The 22,503-nt window shown below is 40.3% G+C and overlaps 1 protein-coding gene across 6 annotated transcripts in view; it reads left to right on the plus strand.

Moving 5' to 3' along the window:
- ARMC2 (armadillo repeat containing 2) overlaps positions 1-22,503 on the plus strand; it is a 165,676-nt gene that overhangs the window by 30,539 nt on the left and 112,634 nt on the right. For all 6 annotated transcript variants that reach the window (XR_002101659.1, XM_019537869.1, XM_019537868.1 and 3 more), the window contains exons 6-8: positions 5,133-5,209; positions 14,052-14,144; positions 19,267-19,442. Coding sequence is in view for 5 of the 6 variants with exons in the window: in XM_019537869.1 (XP_019393414.1) it covers positions 5,133-5,209; positions 14,052-14,144; positions 19,267-19,442 (346 nt within the window). In the remaining variant the exon portion in view is untranslated. The remainder of the gene's footprint in view (positions 1-5,132; positions 5,210-14,051; positions 14,145-19,266; positions 19,443-22,503) is intronic.

Consider the following 22,503-nt stretch of genomic DNA (forward strand, 5'->3'; position numbering starts at 1 on the left):
GTTTCAAATGTCTCTTGTTCTCACTGAATATCATCTGATTAATTTTAGACCATTTTTCTGGTTTCTCTTAAGTCATTCTGGATCCTAGCTTGTCATCCTCTCCATTTTTCTGGACAGCAGGTCTTTCTGACTTTGGGCCTGGATTATTTTTAAGACTTTTTAACTGGCTTTTCAGCAGCTACACACAGAAAGGGGACATTTTGCAGACTAGAGATTTCCATCTTTCTGTATTAGAGATCTACATCTTCTGCGTACTACAGAGTCTGTTTTGTTCATCCCATATCAAAATAGCTACAGTGAATAGGTGACAAACTCACCCTGCTGCCCCCTGGTCTGGACCCAGATGCAGCATCAAACCAGGGATTAGGGTGTGGCAGTGGTGGGGGAGGGGGGTGGCCGGGTGAACAGCTGTGGCAGGGACTAATGCAGCCATTGCTTGCCCACTGACACATGACATATTACCACTTGTTGTTTCGGCCCAATATGGAAGTGCAAGGATGAGAGAAAGCAAAAACGGAGTTGGCAACTGAGGAAAGATGCATAAAAAGAGTTTGTAATCTCTCAGCAAAAATATTCTAAACCATACAGATTTCTCAAAATTGTCACACAACATACCCATCTGTGCATAGTATGGGTAATTGATTATCTTTCAGAAAATTAAGTTAGAGCCCCTATTAGCTTTTTGAAATATCAGGGCACATTCCTTTTAACTGAGATGGATAGTAACATCATGGCTACATATCGTTCTTGAATTTCTGCCAAGGGTAGTGTTTTGAAGGTAGACTGCATGGATGCTGGTCAGGTTCAGAAACTGCAGCATAGCCCATTAAGCCCTCTATGTAGCCTCACAGTGGGCTCCCCTGAAAACCCTATTGCCTAGTTTTGCAACATAGTTCTGAGTGTGTTTGCTGGGTGTCTGACGTACCATTCTATACCACTCAGGCCATTCTGGCATGAATATGATTTCCCTAAAGGGACAGTCAATGTCATACACTGGCTAAAACAATTGAACAGAGGTTGGAGACAGTCGATTAATATGGGTTCCCTAAAGGGGTAGTCAGTGCCATACACTGGCTAAACTGTTTGAACAGTTTAGAGACAATCTGCAATATGCACAAAAATCCCTAGCACTCTACAGTTTTGGGAATATACTCTTTGTAATAGAAAGGCTTACCTCCAGTAAATCGATTTTCAACTTGTGGGGTCTGCAGATTATGTTTAAAGCAGTGGTCTGCAACCTGTCTAAGCACAAGATCACTTTTAGAATTAAAGTGCAAGCCAGGATCTACATGAACTGTGCCCCCTGCCTGCCCAACAGTAGACACATGTAGTGTCCTACCACTCCCAGGGCAGCTGCAGCGGGGCTCAGAGTTCAGAGATTAGTGCAGCAGCAGCCGCCTCCACCCCACACAGATCGGGGGGGTATGTGCCCCCCAGGCCTCTGCCAGGGTGTATACAGCAGTGGGAGCCCACCTGCACCCTTGGACAAGCCACCTGGACTCCAATTGTCTCACCCCCCAGCCTGGCTAGGGCGCACTCTATAGGGTTACCATATTTCTAGTACCAAAAAAGAGGACACCTGTGGGGTTGGGGGGGTACATGACTAGGGGGGCGGTGATGGGTCTGTGCCCTCCCTCTGCCCCTCACTTCCCCCCGCTGCAGCCCTGCCTCCCCAGCCCTCTGTTCATGCATTGTGCGCACGCATACACCCATGCACGCACATGCAGACAGACAAACAATCTGTCTCTAACCTGAGAGCAATTTGCTGGGGCCTGCTTAAAGATCACGTGACCCCGACAGCCATCCACCTTGCCCACTGCTCCCAGCTCTAAGCAGCCAGCCTGGGAAAGCAGAGGCAAAGCAAAAACCTGGACATTTGCTAGTATTTCAAAAACCTGCCTGGACATGAGGACAGGGGGCTAAAAAAGAGGACATGTTTGGGAAAACCAGGATGTATGATAACCCTACAAGTGTTCCCCCAGACTGAGATCAACTGTCAGAGACTCCGTGATCAACCAGTCAATCGCGATCTGCCAGTTGATGACTACTGCCAGTTGATGGTCTAAGAGGTCCGCAAAATATGACTATGGTCGATCAAAAGTATGTGAATACCCACACTTCCAGGTCAAACGGGTCTATACCTTCATTCAAAATGTTTTAGCAGTCAAACTGCAGCATAGTCCATTAAGCCCTCTATGTAACCTCACAGCGGGCTCCCCTGAATAAAAAAAAAAAAGTTTGAAAATCATGTCTCTAGTATAAAACACTCCAACCCTAAACTAAACCACCATGAGGCACAGCAAATTACTAGATGATCTAAGTAAGAATGTGGGTTTTAGAATGCTTATATCCTTTAAGCAGAAAGCTCTGGTTAACTATAGGCAATACGGTGCTTCCTTACAATGTAATTGCTTGGGAAATGTTTAACTGATCAGTGATCACAGTCAGTTAACAAACTCTCTTTCTAGGGGGTGACTTTATAAGAGCTTTGTCCTTTATTCTGTCTCCATTTGTTCTGAGGAGGACCTATGCCTACTGTCTGGACTGACAGACAAGATTTAGGCCCCAATTCAGCAAATTATTTAGGCTAAATACAGACTGATTCAGCCTCAACAAGCCTGAGGCTGAATCAGTTCAATCTTCACAGGCTAGTCTAAGCTGCATGGATTGAACCAGTAAGAAAGTGAATAGACATTCACTTTTGATTCCAGAAATGCAGCCATCACCCTGCATGGGTCCAGGCTAGAAGCTGGTGGGTCCTTGAGCAGACAGTTTGGACCAAGCCTAGCCTGCCCACCCTGTTGGGGGAGGCTTGCAGAGAAGGTGCAAAGCATCTTGGGATGCTTGGAGACACTGAGTTAGCTTGAATCTGGAGGGGATCTGGGACAGAAGTTCAATAAGCTGATTTATCCTAAATCAGTTAAGTCTGATACAGGGTTGTTGGTTGTAGCCGTGTTTTTTCCACCTATTTAGTTGGTCTAACAGAAGATATCGCATCTACACAAAGAACCTTGCCTTGAGTCTGATACTACATCCATCCATCTTAAAACAGTTTCAGCCAGTTTGGAAGCAGTTTATATGCGCTGAACTTATTTTGGGTTACAGATTTGAACTGGTTTCCTATCACTTTTACTGGTTTCTGTGTAACTTCTGTCCCTAACCTTAAACAAGTATTTAACTTTATAACTTAGACTTTAGAGCATTCACAAATTTCATAGATTTCATAGACATTAGGGCTGGAAGGGACCTAGCAAGATCATTGGGTCCAGCCCCCTGCCCAAAGGGCAGGTAGTCACCAGGGATCAAATGATCCCAGCAAGTTAGGCATCCAAGTGTTTCTTAAGAGCATGTGTTTCTCACATTAACAAATAAGATATGTCCAGTAGTCTTACTAGTAAAACCTTATCTGTAGGAAGCAAACTTAAGAGGATGATTTGTATTGCTAGGAGAGCTATAAATGGTAAGTGTTAAGTCAAATTTATGCTGAAAACAGAAAACATTGAGCTACACTGCCTTGCTTATGGGATCCTGGTCTTCTCTGGAAAAAAAAAATCACAAATTCTCTGACAAAAAATGGCAAAGTCTCTGACAAAACCCCCAAAATTCATTATTAAAATTAAAAGCCCTGCACTGCTCTCTCACTGCAATACCCCCACCAGCTGGTGCCCCTCACTGTCCCCACAACAGCCCCCAACCGTACTTGTGCATCTTACCCCTCACCCACAGTCCTTGCCTTGCCCCCCAGCACTGCTGGAGGGGGCCCTAGCTGCCAGGGCCCCAGATCTGCAGCTCCTTGCCCCCAGTAGCAGGTAGCTGCAGCAGAAGCAGCATGGAGCTGGCTCCCCCACTGCTGCTACCTGCTAAGGTGGGGGTGGGGCTGGCTCCTGGCTCCCCCCAGCCATGAACTGCAACCCCCCAGCCCTGCCAGAGGGGCTTCCAACCCTCTGCAAGCCCCACTTACCTCAAGCTCAGGAGAAGAGTGAGACTGAGCTGACCCAAGCAGAGCTGTGGCTGACTGGGAGTCTCAGGCCCTCCCGTCCCCCTCTGGGCAGGGCTGGGGTTTCCTGCACTGTTTGCAAACAGCTTTTGCATGCTGGAGCTCAACCAGCTTGCAGAGCTGTTTGCAAAAGCAGGGAATCCACAGGTTTCTCTGCTGACAAGAGAAATCTACGTTTTCTCTGATAAAAAGGGGAAATCTGTAGTTTTTTCTTTTTTTTCCTTGGGAAATCGAAAACCTGGATCCCTGCTTATAAAACCTTTCTGGCAAAGTCTAAAGAAGGAAGATCTTAGCATCTTAATTTTAAAGGACACTTGCTACTGGACTGTTCCCAAATATCAGTGCTGGGTATGTAGATAGATAAGGCAAACACAATAGTTTTATCAGCAGTGGTGAAATCAAGTATGTCCTTGTATTAGTTCCCTTTTTTCCCAAAAGTTGATCACATAAACAACAAGAATCTTTTCAGATGGAAACATAGTATTAGCCATAAAATTGCTTTACAAAGCAATGGGTAGGTAGTACAGATTAGTAGATGCAAAAAAGAACAATTATTATGCAGTGAGCTCTGGCTCTCAGAAAGATTTGTAATTTATAGCTTTTTTCATTGAATAATGTTAGTCAATTGTCTTTTTTTCTGTCTCTAAAGAATAGTATTAATAAAATCTGTTAAGTGAATTATTTTTATAAACACTCATTACTCTTATTGAATATATTATAGTAAGTCTCTAAAAAACTAAATTTTCAAGTTTAAAATGAGTCCAGATTTAGTTTACAAAAATCTTGCTTCACAGAATGCAGATGAGAACTGTTCATGATATTGTTGCTTTCACGTCTCAGTTTTACTTGTTCAAAGAAAAATGCATGTTTTTTGCATTCCATAATAGTGACCTCTTGTGGTATAAATGTGTCTTTGTTTCATAAGGTTCTTTTTAAGTACTAAAGGAAGTGATATCTAAATGCAAGTAGCTTTTTGTATGGAGGGACAAAATAATTACTTATGAAATCATGAAGAGATACTGAGTTATTAATTGGAGAACATACTGATCTCATATTAACAGTGTTTGGAGAAGGAGGCATTTTGGTTATTTGGTTATTTATCCTATAGTAGATTTTTTGTCTCTGTTTCTTTCAGTGATCAGATTAAAAAACGTGGCAGGGCTGCATCATGTCCAAGCAACGCTGACTGGGATAAATCGGGAAACCAAGAAGGTACAACATATGCCATTTTAAAATCTTTCACCTACTCATTTTTCTTTTTTATATATGCTGACTTGAAGAGTGAACAAATAAATCATCCAACTTAAATTTTTCCCAGGTTTTCTTGTCTTCACTCTCAGTGGGACAGTGGGGATTTTTAGTTGTTAAAAACATTGTGGATCTAAAAGGACAATATTGGAGAGTTAGTAACTTAATTTTCAGAGACATTAAATAGGACTTCCTGACATTTTGTCATTTACAAATGCTAATTTTTCTGTGTTTGGTATTGAGAATTTACCAGTGTTGTGTAAAGATTTTTAATACCTAGGACAGAGCCTCAGTTGTTTGAAATTGGTATACTCCTACTGAGGTTAATGGATCTATGCAAAGGATACAGCTCAGCTTTTTTCCTTTGTGGGTTCATTCATTGTGTTTATACAACAGATTCTTATTATAGTTAAGAATCTGATTGATAATCCTACAGCTGCTGCTTTGCTGTTAAAGTTATATATATTTTTAATTGATTATAAGTTTGGTCATGGAAAACAGTAGGTACCACCTGTGAGGTAATCAGCACCTACAGTTTTTGTTGGCTTCAGATGTACTTGACAGTGCTCAAGGTTTTATAGGAGATGGTCAGTGCTTTCTAGGTTCATGTTTTATATATGCACAGGTGTCTTAATGTTCACCATTAAAGATGCTGTGTGGATTACTAGGGCTTTCTTATTTGTAATGTAAATTTAAACATGTAATAACCTTTATCTTTACAAAAGAAACCTTTTTTTTCTGTGTTAGGTGAAATACATGTTTGATCTTTAAATAGCTCTATATTGTGGAATACCAGTATAAATTCGGAAGTACACTTCCTTCAATTTGTGTGCAAAAATATTAAAATGAGAGATCAGCATTTTCAAGTATGATTTTATCCGTACACTTTTAACCACAGTTTTTAAGAGAAGAGATAATGTATCTTAAGTTTGGTATATTTGTGGCCTGTGGGTATTCTGTAAAGAGGCTAAAAGATAATAAGGTAGGACTCAGCTTTTTAAAGCTTGGTGTTGCTAAGGCTCTGGTATTTATATGCTAAAAACAGCAACCAATAAGCATAGGCCTATTAATATAATTTTTTGTGACCAGAATGCAAAGCTGTGGTTGAGGCCTGTGAACCACTTGAGACAGTAGAATCTTCAGCATGCTGAACTTTTTGCTTTAAGTATCTGTTTCCTGTTGAATCATAATTTGCACAGTTGAAAGATGCAGGATCAACTGCAGTATTTTGACTCATTTTCACCAAGTTTCTAAAAAAAAAAAACAAAACAAACCTTCCCAAGATTGCAAAGTGCAAAGCTTTTTTGTCACTATTTTTCAGAATCACAACATTAGATGCTTCTAATTTTGTTCTGGGATTTAGTATTACATATTACAAGCTGCATGTTCGAGGTTACAAAAATTTTCTTGGAAACGCACAAAAAAAAAGTTGTGGCTATCACAATTGGTATATTTTTTTTGATGTACCTGAGTGATTTAAAAAATCTTTCTCTTCACTCTAATGAAAGCTGAATAGTCCAGTTTTAGGTTGACAGCATATTTTGGTTTTGTATGAACTTTGGCAAAAAATTACACAAATGGTAATCCTGTTCATTGAGATTTCTCAGGTGGATAAAGGTATGAGCGCACATCGTTGCTAGAAGGCCTTAGCATGACCTTAAGGCATGATATATGAGAATCGTAAAGGGAAAGCAGGCAATTTTATCTGTATGCAGATGCTGTGGTAGGAAGCAGAAATGTGAGCTTTTAACATTTCATCTGGGCTCCCTTACATTATCCAGAGCCGAGACTTCTTTCTCTGTTGCAAATTCTGGTGGAGAATTTTATTAAATAAACTGTTGATTGGTAGGAACCCAAGCAAGACTATCTGGTCATTTCATTTAGGAAATGTAAAAGGTCTGCAAAGGAAATAATTTTATAGAAATCCTACAAGACTTTTACTGTCCAGTCTTCTTCCCAGGGAGCAGCAACTATTTTATATAATCTCTTGAAATAGATATTCTGGGTAGATTTTTCAATGGGTATATCTTAAAGAAAGTCACAGTTTACAAAGTACGGAAAAAATCTGGATTTTTAAAATGTATCAGAGATGAACTTTTATCCTTATTTCACCCCTCCAAATAATTCTTAACACACATGGTGACTTACTGTTCAAAAGACTGTTCTGAGGAAGAGATCTTAATTTTTATGTTTTCATTAGAGGGCACATTGTGTGTGTAAAATAATTGCTATGCTAAGACTTACATAGTGAAGGAGCTGGGCAAATTCTTATGCAAGTTTGCACCTAATGTTATCTTCTAATCGGTGTACTACTGTCTTAATTAAAGGTATACATATTCTAGCTTTCACAATTCTTTCCTTGTTATTCAGCAATCACGTATGAATTTTGTTCCCAGTCATTTATTTTAAAAAAGGAATGCTGAAAGTAATCTTATGTAAATGTTATTATACTAAGATTCAGTGATTAAATAAAGCTTACAGATGAAGTAAATGGGTTTAAAACATAGCTTAAATAATCTTTGAACACCATTCAGTAATATTCCAGAAGATTTGCAAGAGACAATGACCCACACTCCTTCTTGCTTGCAGTTTCTGACCATCATAGTGTAGGGAGGTTGCTGGGAGTGAGCTGATTTTTCAGATCTGTTTGATGGCAGCTCTAAGAGACTGTCCACCAGGTGAGAAAAGCAAAAGTGTACATCAGCATTCAAGCCACATCCTTTTCCATTCTCGCTGAACATTCCCTATTCAAGGGCCATTAGAAGGGAGAAATAGAAACCATCTCTATGCAACTGATCCAAAACCCATTGTTAAAAGAAAAGTTCCCATTGATTGCAGGTACTGTGCCAACTAAGGATTCTCATATACTAGCAGTGATCTGACCTGGTATGGAATCTGTTTGGTCATATTCCTCCAGAGAATGGATCAAATTTAAGAATATTTTATAATTATTACTATAAGGAGACAAAATACTGTTTGAAAAGTCTCAGATTTTTAAAATATACCATTAAAAGAATATGCTAAATATCTTGAACCTGAATAGTAAGAACTCATATGAACATTTTGTCTTCCCCAAATTGCCTCTTTCTCTTTTAATAAACATTCACTCTGAACCTTTCCTATTGTTGTGAAAGCAAACTGATCATTGCCTTCAAAAATACTACTGAGGGAGCTAGGAGTGAGTTCCTCACAAGTGCCTGAAGGGATTTGGGAGCATGATTTAAAATTACAGATTTGTATTTCTAAGCCCCTTAGGTGATTTTGAAAATCTCTCCCTCAGTTTTTCAGCAGACCAGAAAGTAGCTATACCATTAGAAAAGAACTGCTCCACTAATAAGCTAATAAGATTACTAATGATAACCAAAAACTTGCAGTGCTACTAAGCATCATTGGCTCAAAGACTTTTCAGATTATTCATTCCCTTGTATCCCTAGCCAAACCCTGTAACAAGTCATACCACAAGATCCTCAAATTGCTAAAAAATCACTAAAAGTGATTAGTTACACCAACTGCTGAAACTTCCTTAGCCTGGTGAAGGGGTTTTGAACCCGAAAGCTTGCTTAAAAATTGTTTTCCAGCTATTTCAGCTGGTCTAATAAAAGATATCAGATTCACCTAAAGAACTTTGTCTGCCTATGTCCTTAGACCAACACGACTACAACCTACACCCCTAAAAATCACTTTGCACTCCTATCTGAAACCATGCACCAGTTTCATTTCAAGTAACAAAATCAGTTGCCAGAGGAAGGAACTACTGCATAGATAGCAGACTTGTGTTAATTGTCTGAGAACTGTAATTTTGGTATCAGCCTTGAGCCTTTTAGAAATCATCCTGCATGTGGGGTTTGAGACAAAGCCCTGCAATGCAGACTTCTTGCAAAGAATAATTTAATGTTTGCCATGGCTCTGTAAGAATTCCTTGCATGTGAAGCTACTTCATTCCATTCAAGGGTAATCTAAGCATCCAGTCAGCAGTGCCTATATGGTCAATTGCACAGTGGCGGGGCCATAGGGGCCCCTCCACCAATTAGCAGCAGGAGGCAAAAAACATAGCATATTTAAAACCATGGTTTTTCACCCCCCCCCCCCATCAGGGATGAGCTGCAGAGCCCTTCCATCAATCAGCAGCAGGGGGACATGCAGGAGAAACTGCAAGATTAAAGGAGTTGCCGTACAGTGCACTTTTGGTGTGAATTCCGGTGGTCCTTCCCTATGAGGGCCAGCCTGTGTCATTTACATTGGATCTGAATCTGGCTCCAGTTTGACATGGTGCCTTCACTCTTCATCCAAAACTTTGATGCAAAGATTGGTTGACTTGCTTCTAAGGTATCTTATTCCACAAACTTAAATCCAACATGAGCTTCTCACATTGTACTGACCATGAAGCCAAGCACTGATATTTGATTATGTGCTGACTACAAGTGTACTATTAATAAGGCATTACAGAAATACCCATACCAGATTTCAGCAATAAACCAGCCCCTTACCACTTTTGCTAGAGGGAAGGTTTTTCCTAATTAGATTTGGCCCACACATGTCAACAACTCTCTATGAATGATCAGACCACTGATGCACAGAAAATCATTACCCATAAGGGAGCCTTTTGAGCCAGTTGCTTACAATTTGGAATAAACATTGCACCAGGAGTTTTTCCAAAAGTTATGGATAACCAGTTTGAAGGTCGTAAGGGGATAATGCCATATTTTGATGATGTCCTCATTGGAGCAGGGTCCATGTCAGAATTAGTTTTCTGACTGTGAGAAGTGTTATACTGTATCTCCAATACTGGTCTGAAACTCAAGAAAGAGCAAATGTGCTTTTGGAGTAACCAGTGTGGAGTTCCTGGGGTTCCAAGTAGATATAACTGGAATTCATCCAATAAATGCAAAGGTAGAAGCTATTCATAAGGCCCCAACACCTAAGAATAAGTCGAAACTGCAAGTGTTCCTGAGTCTGCTTAATTTCTACCATTCTTTCCCAGAAGGCTCAGTTGCTGAGCCTTTGCATTGTCTTGGATAAAGATGCTGCATGGAAATGGATTAAATGGCATAACCAGGCTTTCAATGATGTGAAGCAGTTGCTGTCATCTGACAGTATGCTTGTTCTTTATGATATGGAGAAAACATTTCTGCTTACTTGCAGTATTTCACCATATGGAGTGGGAGCTTTCCTTAACCACCTGCAGAAAAATGGTTGTAAAGATCCCATTGCCTACCTTTCATGAACTGTGAATAAGACTGAGAAGAATTATGTCCAAATACATAGAGAAGCTTTTATAGTTGTAAGTGAGATTAAGAAATCCCATGACTGTATGGCCACAGATTCACAACTGTGGCAGATCATAAACTGTTGCTAGGGTTATTCGCCAAGAATGGACCAAGAATCATTTCACCACATATGCCTCGTTGGTCCTTATTTTAAATGCAAGTTACTATGAATTTCAACATCGCCATGGAATGTGAATAGCCAACGAAGACGCACTGAGTTGTATACCATTATCTTGTTCTGAATTCCCTGTTCCTTCGCTCTCTGAAGTTCTGATGCTAGAATCCTCCTCTCCAGGTAGATGCCATTGCTCTGCCACACGACATCTGCACCATTCCATCTGTCAGCAAATGGCCAAACCAAACAGATGGCGCGAACTACTAGAGATGCCTTGAAGTAAATTGTTGATGGTGACTGGAACCAGCAATTAGCTAATTTCTTACACAGTAGGTTGTAACTCCAAGTGCTACTACAGGTCATGGCCCTGCAGAAGTGGAACTACTATTGCCAGCTGAAAGCTTGGTTGTATTGGCTCCACCAAGGTATGGCAGTTGAATACCAGATAAGGCAAGAAATCCAGTTTTCCAAGAAACCCTGATGTTTCACCTGTAAGAACCTTTGAATCAGATGAACCTGTGTACATCCAAAACTACGCAACGTGGCCACAGTGGATGCCTGCATCAGTCCTTGGAGCTACAGGGGCAGTATCATTTAAGGCCCAGACATCAGATGGAAAGACACTTTCCAGTCATGTTGACCACATGCGGGGTCAAGTCTCAGACAATGTGACCTCTGCAACACCAGAAAGCATTGCACCAGTAGTGGAAACAATTCTGGCGAGTGCAGCAGCTGCTGTTTCAGACCCATCAACACTTTCAGTTGCTGAAGCTACTTTAGAAGAGCCAAAGCAACCTACCTCTGTTGCCAGTGGAAAGTCTGTTACCTCTGAAGAGGGCTACACAAGACAGGTTACCATCCAGTCCAAATATTTACAGGACTACTGGACATTATTTAGTGGAGTGAGGTATTGTGTATTGAGCGTGTCTACGTAAGTTCTGTACTCTTATCTGCAGAGGGCAGTGCCCCAATCACATTATCTTGTTTTCCTGTTTATTGTTCTGCTTTTACTATATAGTATTAGGAAGTTTGTTGTTGTTCATAAAGATAGGCATCTATACATGTGCTCGGAGGGGGAGGGGGACATGGACTTTATTTAGAGCGGCTCAGAGTGCTGCTGCTAATTAAAGCACCTGGAGCGTCTTGTGTGTTGGTGTCCCTGTGCCCCCATGCTTCAAAATGATGGTGTTCCTCAAAGACCAGTCTTGGGACCCATCCTACTTGTCATTTTCATTAGTAACATCAGTGCATGAACTAGTGAATATTTATGCAATTTGCAGATAACACGAAGATGAGGATATTGCTGGTATGGAGGAGATTCGATTATTTCACAGAAAGAATTAGAAAACCTTCTGGAGTGGAGCAGTAGAAATAGTATGGAGTTAAATATTGTAAAGTACAGAGTCATGCACTTAGGGGCTAAGTACTAGAACTTTGGCTGTAAGAGGGTGCAGTCGTGGACTGGAGGCAACAAAGAAAGAGAAGGACCCAGGTATACAGGTTGATTGTAGGACAACCATGCATCACCAGCATGAAGCAGCCATAACAAGGTTAATGCAGTTGTACAGTGTATTAAGTGGGGCTTATTTAGTAGAGACAAGAGCAAGTATCAGTAGACAGCTTTGGTAACTTTTGTTTAAGAAAGATTCAACTGGAACGTATGCAAGGAAAGTTTACTAGGATAGGTAAGGAAATGGAGATGAAAATAAAAGGTTGGCTTGTTTAGCTCAGCAAAATGAAGGATGAGAGCAGATATGATTATGTTGTATAAATATTTGCACGGTAAATTTATCAGGGAGGGAGAACAGCTATTTAAGTTAAAGAACAATATTGATACAATATCTAATAGCTACCAATTGGTAATGAACACATTGATTTTTGAGATTAAAATAAGCTTTGTAATTATTAGAGGAATTACTCGTTTTCAGGAGATCCTTGCAAAAATTAGTGCAGGTAAAGAATCTGAATACTGCAAGACAGAGATTGACAATTTAGGGAAGGGATAGCATAAAAGAACAGTGGTGTTCATGGATCAGTCGCCAAACAGTGTGATTTATGTTTTTAAATATTTGCTAGGGTTGAAAGGTAAGTCTATTTTTGCTCAGGAGGACAGGCAAGTGGCATGGAAGGACTGAAAACAGGGCACTGATAGAAAGTGAAAGGGAGCATTTTGAGCAGAGTCTTTGTTGGAAAGAGACCCATCTGTGAGAGAGGAAGCTTATTACAGTTTGATTCCTACTGTGTTCTGGAAAACATGACCGGGTATGAACAGGCTTTCATTTCCACTGCTAGAAATCTTTTCAGAGAAGGGAGCAGTATAGGTGTTCATTCTGGCTCCCCTGCTCTACACACTGTCCTCAGACTGAGGTAATGCCAGTTTGGGGAAGGTGTAGGAAGCGGTGACTGCTCCAGTCCTCCCATTCCTATGAGGGAGTGGAGTGGCAGGGAAAGACTTCCCATGCTTCTCCAAACTGGTGACACTCCTCCCAGTCATGGAGAAGTCAAGCAGCGCAGCCATTTGTTCTGGCAGGAGAGAATCTCTCACTTAAGAGAGATTCCATGTGTGAACCTGGAAATTTTTTCTCCTGGAGCAGGCGTTCTTCCTTCAGGAGAAAGTGAATGAATCTATGCGTGCATTTTCTACTAGGAGAGCAGTGATTCTCCTGGAAGGAACATAACCACTGTGCATGGCCTTTGTATGCATTCTTTTTAGATAGGCAGAATTCCATCAACGAAATACCTAACAATTTGTCCACCAGCAGAAACAACCCACAAAACCCAGAATATTGACTACCTACTTGAGCCTAAAACTACTGTCCCCTCAGTTGAGTGATCGGATCAGATAAGTATAGTTAAGGTTACATAAAGCCTTTGTGTGAGTGTGTGTGTTGCGTTATTCCTAATCAAAATTACTCTGCCAGATTTTGTGCAGCAATCTGAAGAGTGAAATTTTTGAGTTAGGCTGAAAAAGTGTTCCTTTTTCATTCCTGCTTCAGAAGTATATCTTTTTACTCAAAGAAGACCTGTGGCTATATTCATATAATAAGCTAGTTACATACTACATTTTTTTAGAAATTGAATGAATAGATATATATATTTTAAGGCCAGAAGAACCAATTATGACCATCTATCTTAATTTGCATAATACATGCAATAGAATTTCAACCAGTACCTCCTGTATCAGGTCTTGAACTTAATCATTATTATGTGTTGAAATTAAAGTTATACCTTTTAGAAAGATACAAAAAATAATTAATTTTGAGAGTTTTTTAAATAAAAATACATATTTGGGATGAAGTGGACTTTTCAGAAGCTAGTGAAATGCAGCATTATCATAGTTAACCTGATTAATAAAATATTTTTGAATTCAGATTCATGCTGCAGTTAAATCCTTCTAATGTATTCTCTTAAATGTACTTTGAAGGTTTGAAGGATGACTCAAAACTAAATGAATCAGAAGAGGAAGAAAACTACTGGAATGTAAAGATTTTACCAATTTTGCGTCAATTAGAGAGTGGTAAGTAAGGCTTCTTGGATAATTCAATAATAGTGAGTACATATTTTACAATATTTCTGAAATAGACGTTGGAACAGAAGAGTACTACGGGCATCTATTCTTATGAGTTAACAATCATTAGGTAAGTTATTCCTAAAGGTGTTCATATGTTCAGTAACTTACCAACATAAAAAAGACTTGTCGCAGAACTGCCCTAGGTCTAACCCCAAGAAACCCAAATGAGGTTCCTCTGTGTGACATAGGTCTATTGTCTGTGGTTATCTGAAGAGAAATATGCTGCAGTAGGCTCATTGTTTTACACATAGCCACAGTCCATGGCCCAGGCTGGAACTGGACTGTGAGGCTCCTTCCAGGCCAGAACCAGGGGCCAAGCAGCAGTGGCATCAGTGACAGTGGGGAGCATCAGTGGCCAGTAGACTGGTGGGTCAGATGGGTCTTCGCTGTGCATGGGATCCTGCCTGAGGGCTGTATGTTTGACACCTCTGGTTTACAGAGAACAGACAGAAGGTTAAGGGCCTGAATTAAGTTTACATAAGGGAGCAAATCAGAATTAAAGCTTCCACTGGAGTATGACTCAGAGTTGTAAATTTTGAATGTCTTGGAAAGCTTTGTAATGATCAGTAATGTTGATACAAAATAGTAGCTGAAAATGGGTTTGGAAGCCTTAACCTTGAATATTGTCACTTTTGCAGATAGAAGACAAGCTCTTAAAAATCTTAGTTTCCTTCCTTAATGGATTTTATTAAATAAAATCTTTTTCTTTGAGGTATATTCAGAAACCCTTGTTATCCTACACAGGCAGGTTACTGTACAGTATTGGATATAAAATACTGGAGAATCAGAATAATTTTTTTTGCAAACTTTGCACAGATGCTAATGACCACATGAAGAACAAGGGAATGGAAAATGAAGCACAGAATGCTTAATTGTTTCCTACGTACAGGATTAATTCTAGGAAGACTGCACACTTCATCAGCTGATTAACATGAAACATTGGTCAGAAAGCTTGAAAACTGCAGCCTAATTCCATCTCTCCTTGCTGGAATTAGAGGGACTTCATTTAAATCAGTTAATTAGAAAGATGCAGAGGGTAGGATGAAAATACAATACGAGCTAAAGATGGAGTGGAATCTATATTCTCATGTGGTGGAGCAAGGACAAGGGCACATTTTGTATTTTCTTAATTTTTAACTTCAAAATTTTAAACATAGTATCTAATTTTTCCTTTTTAAAAAATTATTCTTTAGTCTGTTTCCACCAGTCAATTGAATACACTGCTACAAACCATTGATAATAACAGTCTTGCTATTTCTTGACTATTCATGTTGATTAAAGCTAGAATAACGGAATCAACCCCTTCTGCAGCTGCATGATGTACTTCCTTTATTTGGGCTCTTCACTGCACAATTACAGTATTTATTTGTACGCCAATATTGGAATTCCATCATTTTAATTCCATGAGTGGATCTGTTGGTAATGCTACAGTGTTTACTGTTGTAGGCAGCCATGTATTTTAAATTCTTTCAGCTAATCTTACACAAATTTATTGAAGAAACATGTTTGGTTCTGCATGTTAATTCTAATATAGTAAAAGCCTTACCACTTTCGTCTGTCTGTCCGTATGTGCAGCCTAGAGCCTTAGGACAGACAGGCAGAGGTGGGGGCTGAGGCAGGCAGGGCCAGGCTGTTCTTCCCACTGTGGGGACCGGCCATGCAGGGTCACACACCATGCCACACTCCCCACCCCCCACGTGCCAGGAGTACCAAAACACAGGCGCAGGTCACATGGCTGCAGGGTGCTGCGTAGGGACTGCTCATGAGGGGCAACACCTGCCTACATGCTGCAGCCGCTGGGCGCTATCTGCATCCCCCTGCCCACTTCTCTCAAGGCTGCCTGCAGCTGTGCACCCCCCCACACACACCATGCCTCCCCTGTGGCCCACAGCAGAGGGGGGGGGCATGGCATGTGGCTGCAGGGTGCTGTGCAAGGAGCAGGTGTGGGGGGTGTGCCCCTTCCCCATACAGCACCCTGCAGCTGCACACCATGTGTGCCCCGCCATCCACAACTGGCAGGTACTCTGGCACTGGGGCAGAGGTGTGGCACGCGGCCTCAGGATGCCACGAGGACAATGGGCAGTGCCCACTGGCTGCAGCATGTGGCTGCAGGGCAGGGCACGCCCCCCTGCCTGCACCCTGTGGTCACGCCCTCCCGCATAGGGGGAGCCTGCCTGAGCACACGGCCACAGGGTGCTGTGCAGGAAGCCAGTGAGGGGAGCATACCTCGTGGAGGGTGTGGCATGTGGGTGGATGTGCATGGATGGGTGTGTGTCAGGTGTGGGGGGGTGCATGGGGCCGGACACAGAGCAGTGAGGGGGTTGCATGTGGCTGGATTCAGAGTGGTGGCAGTGCATGTCAGTGTGTGGTGGCACTCTGTCCCTGCTGCCCGCCCATCACTCTTGATGGGCACTTTGCTAGTATATTAATAAACAAGCTCTTTTTCAGAGTATATATTTCTAGAAAACAATTTGTTTGAAAGAAATCTGATTTTAATTCTGAAGTTATCAGCCGAGTTCCTGTGATTGGCATTCTGTTTTCAGATTATTGTTATGTGATCAAAAAAAAATACTGCTTTACTCACTAAGGGCAAATATAGGCATTTGTACAAAAAACAGTTGCTGGGGGGTAAGCAAAAGAAAATGTGGATTTTTTTTCTCTGAGCTTCGTGACATGCAGTGAAATGCAACTATTGTTGAGCTATAACTTCCATTTTCACTTCTGTGACACTCCTGCTCCCCTGGCAGAAGTGGGAGTAGGTTGATGGCCTTGTCTCATCTCATGTCACAAGTGGACAGCTACCCACAAGATAGATATTGTTGCCACAATTGTTACTGGTTGTCTCAAGAGGGAGACCAAAGAGATAATCTTATGTTGTTACTTACCTAGATTAAAGTTGAAATGTATTGATGCAGCGCTGATACTGCAAGAGATGTTCCCATTTTGAGGGCAAAAGAGTGTATTTATTTAAATCAGAAAGTGGAAAGCCTCAATTTAGTTAATTGATTTTAATTGACTTCTTTGACTGTACTTCAGTTACTTTCTTTAAAAAAAAGGTGTATTTTCATTGTTTGGTTAAACTATTAAAGCATCCTGATGACAATTAAATAGATATGGTACATACCCTAGACTTCATGAATCTTTTTCATGTGCAGGAGGGTACACTGTAACGATACATCTATTTAAATAATTACATATATAGCTTAATATTGGCAGATTCATACTAATTTTAAATTTTAATATATTAAAAAAATATGAATGAGATATTGCTTATTTACCAGACAGTTAATTTCTATTCGTGATTAATGTGTTTGCTTGACACCAGGATAGTAAGTGGACTTTAACTACATGCACAAAACAGCATATAGCATAATTTTTATTAAACAGAACAGATTTTAAATGTTTTAGATGCATAAACTTCTGCGTACCTTTTTAAACAGAACTTAACACAGTTCAAATAGGGAGAAGCTATAAAATAGAAGCATGAGACCACGAAGGCGGGCTTAGTGTACGATGCCACCGAGGTACATAATGCTGTCTCCTGTAATCAGAGGGTGATCTACGGTACCTGTAATTACTTCCCTATCTTTTGCACCCGATAGTACATCTGCCTGCAACATTAGTCCTTTACTATAGTATAAAGCCTAGTGTGTATTATTTGATCTTGAAAGGTACCTGTTTTTTCTCTGATTCATTCTTTATAGAGAAAAAGCACGCAACCTGTAACCCAATTTTTGATAGTCTTACAATTTCACCATGTATCTTTTCATTTAAATGTTTTAAGAAATGTTAAACGTAACCATATTTTATATTAAATTCAAATTTCTTCTTAGACTTATTAAAATTACTATAATCTGAACATAATCAGTGGTTTTATTTATTTTTAATCATAATTTTTTATTAAGTCTGGTGGCTAAGTAAAGTTCTCATGCATTTTCTTTGCCAGTCAAGCACCTCTCCCAAATACTAAATTCATTGTAATAAAAAACAAACAAAAATTAAAATCTTAGTTTGTGTGACTAATGAGGATTTTTGAAGTTATTTAGCAAATAAAATATACAAGTCACCCCTTTATTTTTAAAAATATTGACAATCACCTACCCATCCAGTATGTTTACATAGGATAGTTTGGCAAGCGTCAAATATAGCATGATATTTCTTTAAAATTCTGTATAATTCTCTAGTAATATAGATTTGTTTGAGCTACCTGCTGTCCACATGGGTATTACAGTAGTATGTCCGTGTTGAGAAATGCAGTATATACTCACAATGGCAGTATCTCAGGTAAGCTTATAGTATACTTTATGTACCTTACTGATGTAGCCTTAAAACAAAAAACAAACAAAATGATGTAGCCTTCAAGCCAAAAAGCAAAACAAAACAAAAGAAAACCAGTAATTCAGACACAAAATATTTAATTTTTAGAGAATAGATGTGGCCTTTTATTCTTTTTTATAAATGTGTATTTGTGTTCTTTTGAGGGTGTAGATTTTTTGGTACAATGCAGGTTTTCTTTTTTGTTATTTTATAAACAAAGATCTATTTGAGTGCATTTTGAACCTCTTTTGTGTGTTCAGGATCTTGCGTATAAATTCAGACTTGAACCCTTAACAGCAGCTGGCATAGGATGTCCTTTGGGGTGGATTTGTAGCTAGAATAATGCTCCTAAGCTTTATTTATTTATTTAGTTAGTTAGTTTTTGCCTGTAACATTTGGCAGAGCTCTTCAGTGAATCCATCCAGATTCTCCAAGGTTTATACCCGGTATCTGGTTAGTCTAATTATTAAAAGTAAAAAAAGTTTCATTTTTGTCTTCTCTTTAAAGACGACGAGGTAAATGGATGTCATTGTTGGCTCTATGAATCGCTTGGCTTAACAGGAGCTACTGTTTTTAAACCAACAACAACATCAAAATATGTTTTGTGGTACAGCCAATGCTATCAATACTTTTATTAACAGGCCAGAATCCTAAGAAATTTATTGGAAGATTTATTTTTTTATGCCATTATGCAAACTTTTATCTGTATTTTGTCTATAATGGTTAACTTTCACTTTCTCCACCCAAATAGAAGACAATATAGAAAAGCTCTGCCTTGCCTGTACCAGTCTCCAGCAAGCCTTGGAAGAAGGGCATATGCTAGGAAAGAGATTTAAAAGAAGAACTGTGCTTCTGAAGACATTATATAAACTGGTTGATATTGGTTCAGACCCACTTTGCCTGAAATTGGCAAAAATTATTCTGGCTGTAAGTTGTTGTTTTTTTTAAATACTAGTTTGTAACATATTAGAATGCAATAATTAACATACTGTATCTGTGAATCTTTTTTTAATCAAATGTTGCATTCTTTACTCGAGTATTAGTAGCCTTCAATCTGCTAAGAACCGAAGACTAAACCTAAAAAATAAGTTACATTTTTAATAATATTTGATTAAAGTACTTTTATCTGAGGATGCGAAGTGATTTTAAGAGCAAGTAAATAAAATTGTTCCCATATGGGGGCACTGAAGCACTCAGAGAGATTAAGTTATTTGTCAGAGGCCAGTTCATTTAGTCAGTGACAGATCCAGGAATCATATCTCATTCTCTTATTATGTAGTATTTATTTATTTAAAAATTATTCAGGGACCCCAACTGAGGTGGGAGCCCTATTATGTTATGCTCAAAATGGACACATGGGCATGAAGAAAAATATACTTGGACTGTCTTGTAAAAGGAGCAGGAAATGATGCTCAGGAGCATGCAACAAGTGTTACATGTGCATGAGCTTTTAGTGATACAAGTGAGCTAAATCGCCCCAGCTTTAAATGCGGATGAAGCTGGGTTAAATTTAGAATAGTTTTGCTACATTTCATAAAATCATAGAAAAGCAGGGTGGCTGGAAGGCCCCCTTACATACGATCCCTAACTGAATGATCCTGTGTAAATCCATTGTTTAACCTAACAGCAAAACTACACGGTCAATCCTGATACAGCCACAAGACATAAGCATCCTAATTTGCTACAGAGAAAGCAGAGGGGACCACAATGGCTAATATTTTGCTGCTTCAGAGGTTGTTAAAAAGTGTTTGAGACATCCAAGAGGGACACATCTCCATTACAGAAGAAGGCAAAACCTCCATAGCAGTCTGACATGGGGGAAAAAATCCTTCCTGACTCCAAATATGGCAGTTGGAGGGGTAAGACCGTCTAACCAGAAACTTTAAGTCCCAGAAGAAGCATTGGTTCACCCCAGTCAAAATCCCCAGCCTTGGCTCTAGTCAACAGCCAGTGGTTCTTGAGGAAGTTAACCCAACTCGCACCCCTCACTTATAGTGGCAGAAGGAGAAAAAAAAATCCTTCCTGGCCCCTTTTGACAACCAGCAAAGCCCAGAAGCATGGGAGAATACCTATAGTGGAATACAGGCATAGGCTTTCCAAATCTACCTATACTAGTGCTTATCTAACCTCTTCTTGAACACATCCAGTGGTGGACAGTCCACAACTTCCCTAGGCAGTCTATTCCACTGCTTCACTGTTCTAACTGTGAAGAAGTCTTTCCCAATACCCAATCTAAACGTATTTTGCTGCAGCTCCAAGCCATTGGTCCGCATTTTGCTCTCTGCAGCAAGAAAGAAAAGATGTTTTCCCTCCTTCTTTAGGAAAGCTCTTTGGATATTTGAAGACTGCTATCATGTCCATTCCTAGGCTCCTTTTCTGCAAGCTAAAAATGCCTATTTCCTTCTAGCTTTTCTCATTCAACTTGCCTTGCAAGCCTTTTTATCATTTTTTGTCACCTACCTCTGGGACCCTCTCTAACTTCCCTCTGTCCTTTTTGAAATGTGAATCCCAAAACTGTATACAGTCATCTAGATGAGGTCTAACCAGTACTGAATAGATGAGCTCTAACCAATACTGAGTAGTTGAGGCCTAGCTTGTTCTGAATAGAAAGGCACTATCACCTTTTGTGTCTTGTACCTAATGCTTCTTTTGTTGCATCCCAAAACTGCATTCACCTTTTGTGACAATGCAGATTGCTGGACTATTAAGGCTCCCAGGCCCTTTTCTATGGTCTTACCATCCAGCCAGGTGCCACCCATTTTGTATTTATTTTATATTATTCTTCATGAGCTGTAGCAAGTTGCATTTATCAGCCTTGAATTTCATTCTGTGAGCTCCAGCCCAGCTTTCCAAACTGTCAAGATCCTGTAAATTGCAGTGTCATCCTCCAGTGTGTTTGCAGTCCTTCCCACTTCTGTGTCATCTGCAACTTACTCATAGATTGTAAGGCTGGAAGGGACTGGAAGATCACTGGGTCCAGCACCCTGCACCAGGTAGGAAGAATGACAGGTGGGGTCAGGTGACCCCAGCATGATGACTGTCCAGTTTCCTCTTGAAGATTTCCAGGGTAGGCGATTGTGCCACCTCTGGAAGGAGCTTATTCCACTGTCTGGGCACCCTAACTGCAAAGAAGTTTTTCCTAATGTTGACCCTGAAATTGTCGTTCAGGAGTTTGTGGCCATTACTCCTGGTTTTCCCCAAGAGCACCCTGGTGAACAGTTGTTCACTGAGCCCCTGATATGTTCCCCTGACGTAGCAGTAAGCTGCTACCAAATCCCCTCTCAGCTTTCTCTTTTTTAGGCTGAAGAGTCCCAGGTCCCTCAGCCTTTCCTCATGTGGCTTGCTGTGCAAGCCTCTAATCATATGGGTGGCCCTTCTCTGGACTGTCTCAAGTTTTACCATGTCCTTGTTAAAGGGCAGCTCCCAGAACTAGATGCAGTACTCCAGTTGGGGTCTCACCAGTGCCGAGTAGAGTGGAAGAATCACCTCCTTCGTCTTTTTGGAAATGCATCCAGAGTATTATTTTCCCTGCTGGCAAGAGTCACACTGCAGGCTCATATTCATGCTGTGGTCTGTTACTGCCCCCAGGTCTCTTTCATTTGTAGTGCTGGTCAGGTTGGTGTTGCCAAGCCTGTAGTTGTTGCTCAACTTTGCTGAAGAAACTCCCAATTCCAACATTAATAAATCACGTTGGACAATGCTGGGCCCAGGATAACCCTATGGGATTCTATTTGAAACTTCCTACCATTGTGACATGGATCCATTTGGAATTACACTTTGCTTGTAGCTATCGAGACAGTTGTCTATCTACGTACCTGGCAGTAGTTTTGCCTAGCTCACATTTTCCAATTTGTTTATGAGATGGTCACATGGGACTTTGTCAGAACCCTTGCTGAAGTCCCACAGTTTGATAAATATTATTGTCAGGGCCTCTGAGATGTAAATACTATACTGCTATATCCATAGCATTCTCTTCATGCACCCAAGT

Source organism: Crocodylus porosus, unplaced genomic scaffold (genome assembly GCF_001723895.1).
Source record: "Crocodylus porosus isolate Cpor-Errol unplaced genomic scaffold, CroPor_comp1, whole genome shotgun sequence".
Taxonomy (NCBI): domain Eukaryota; kingdom Metazoa; phylum Chordata; order Crocodylia; family Crocodylidae; genus Crocodylus; species Crocodylus porosus.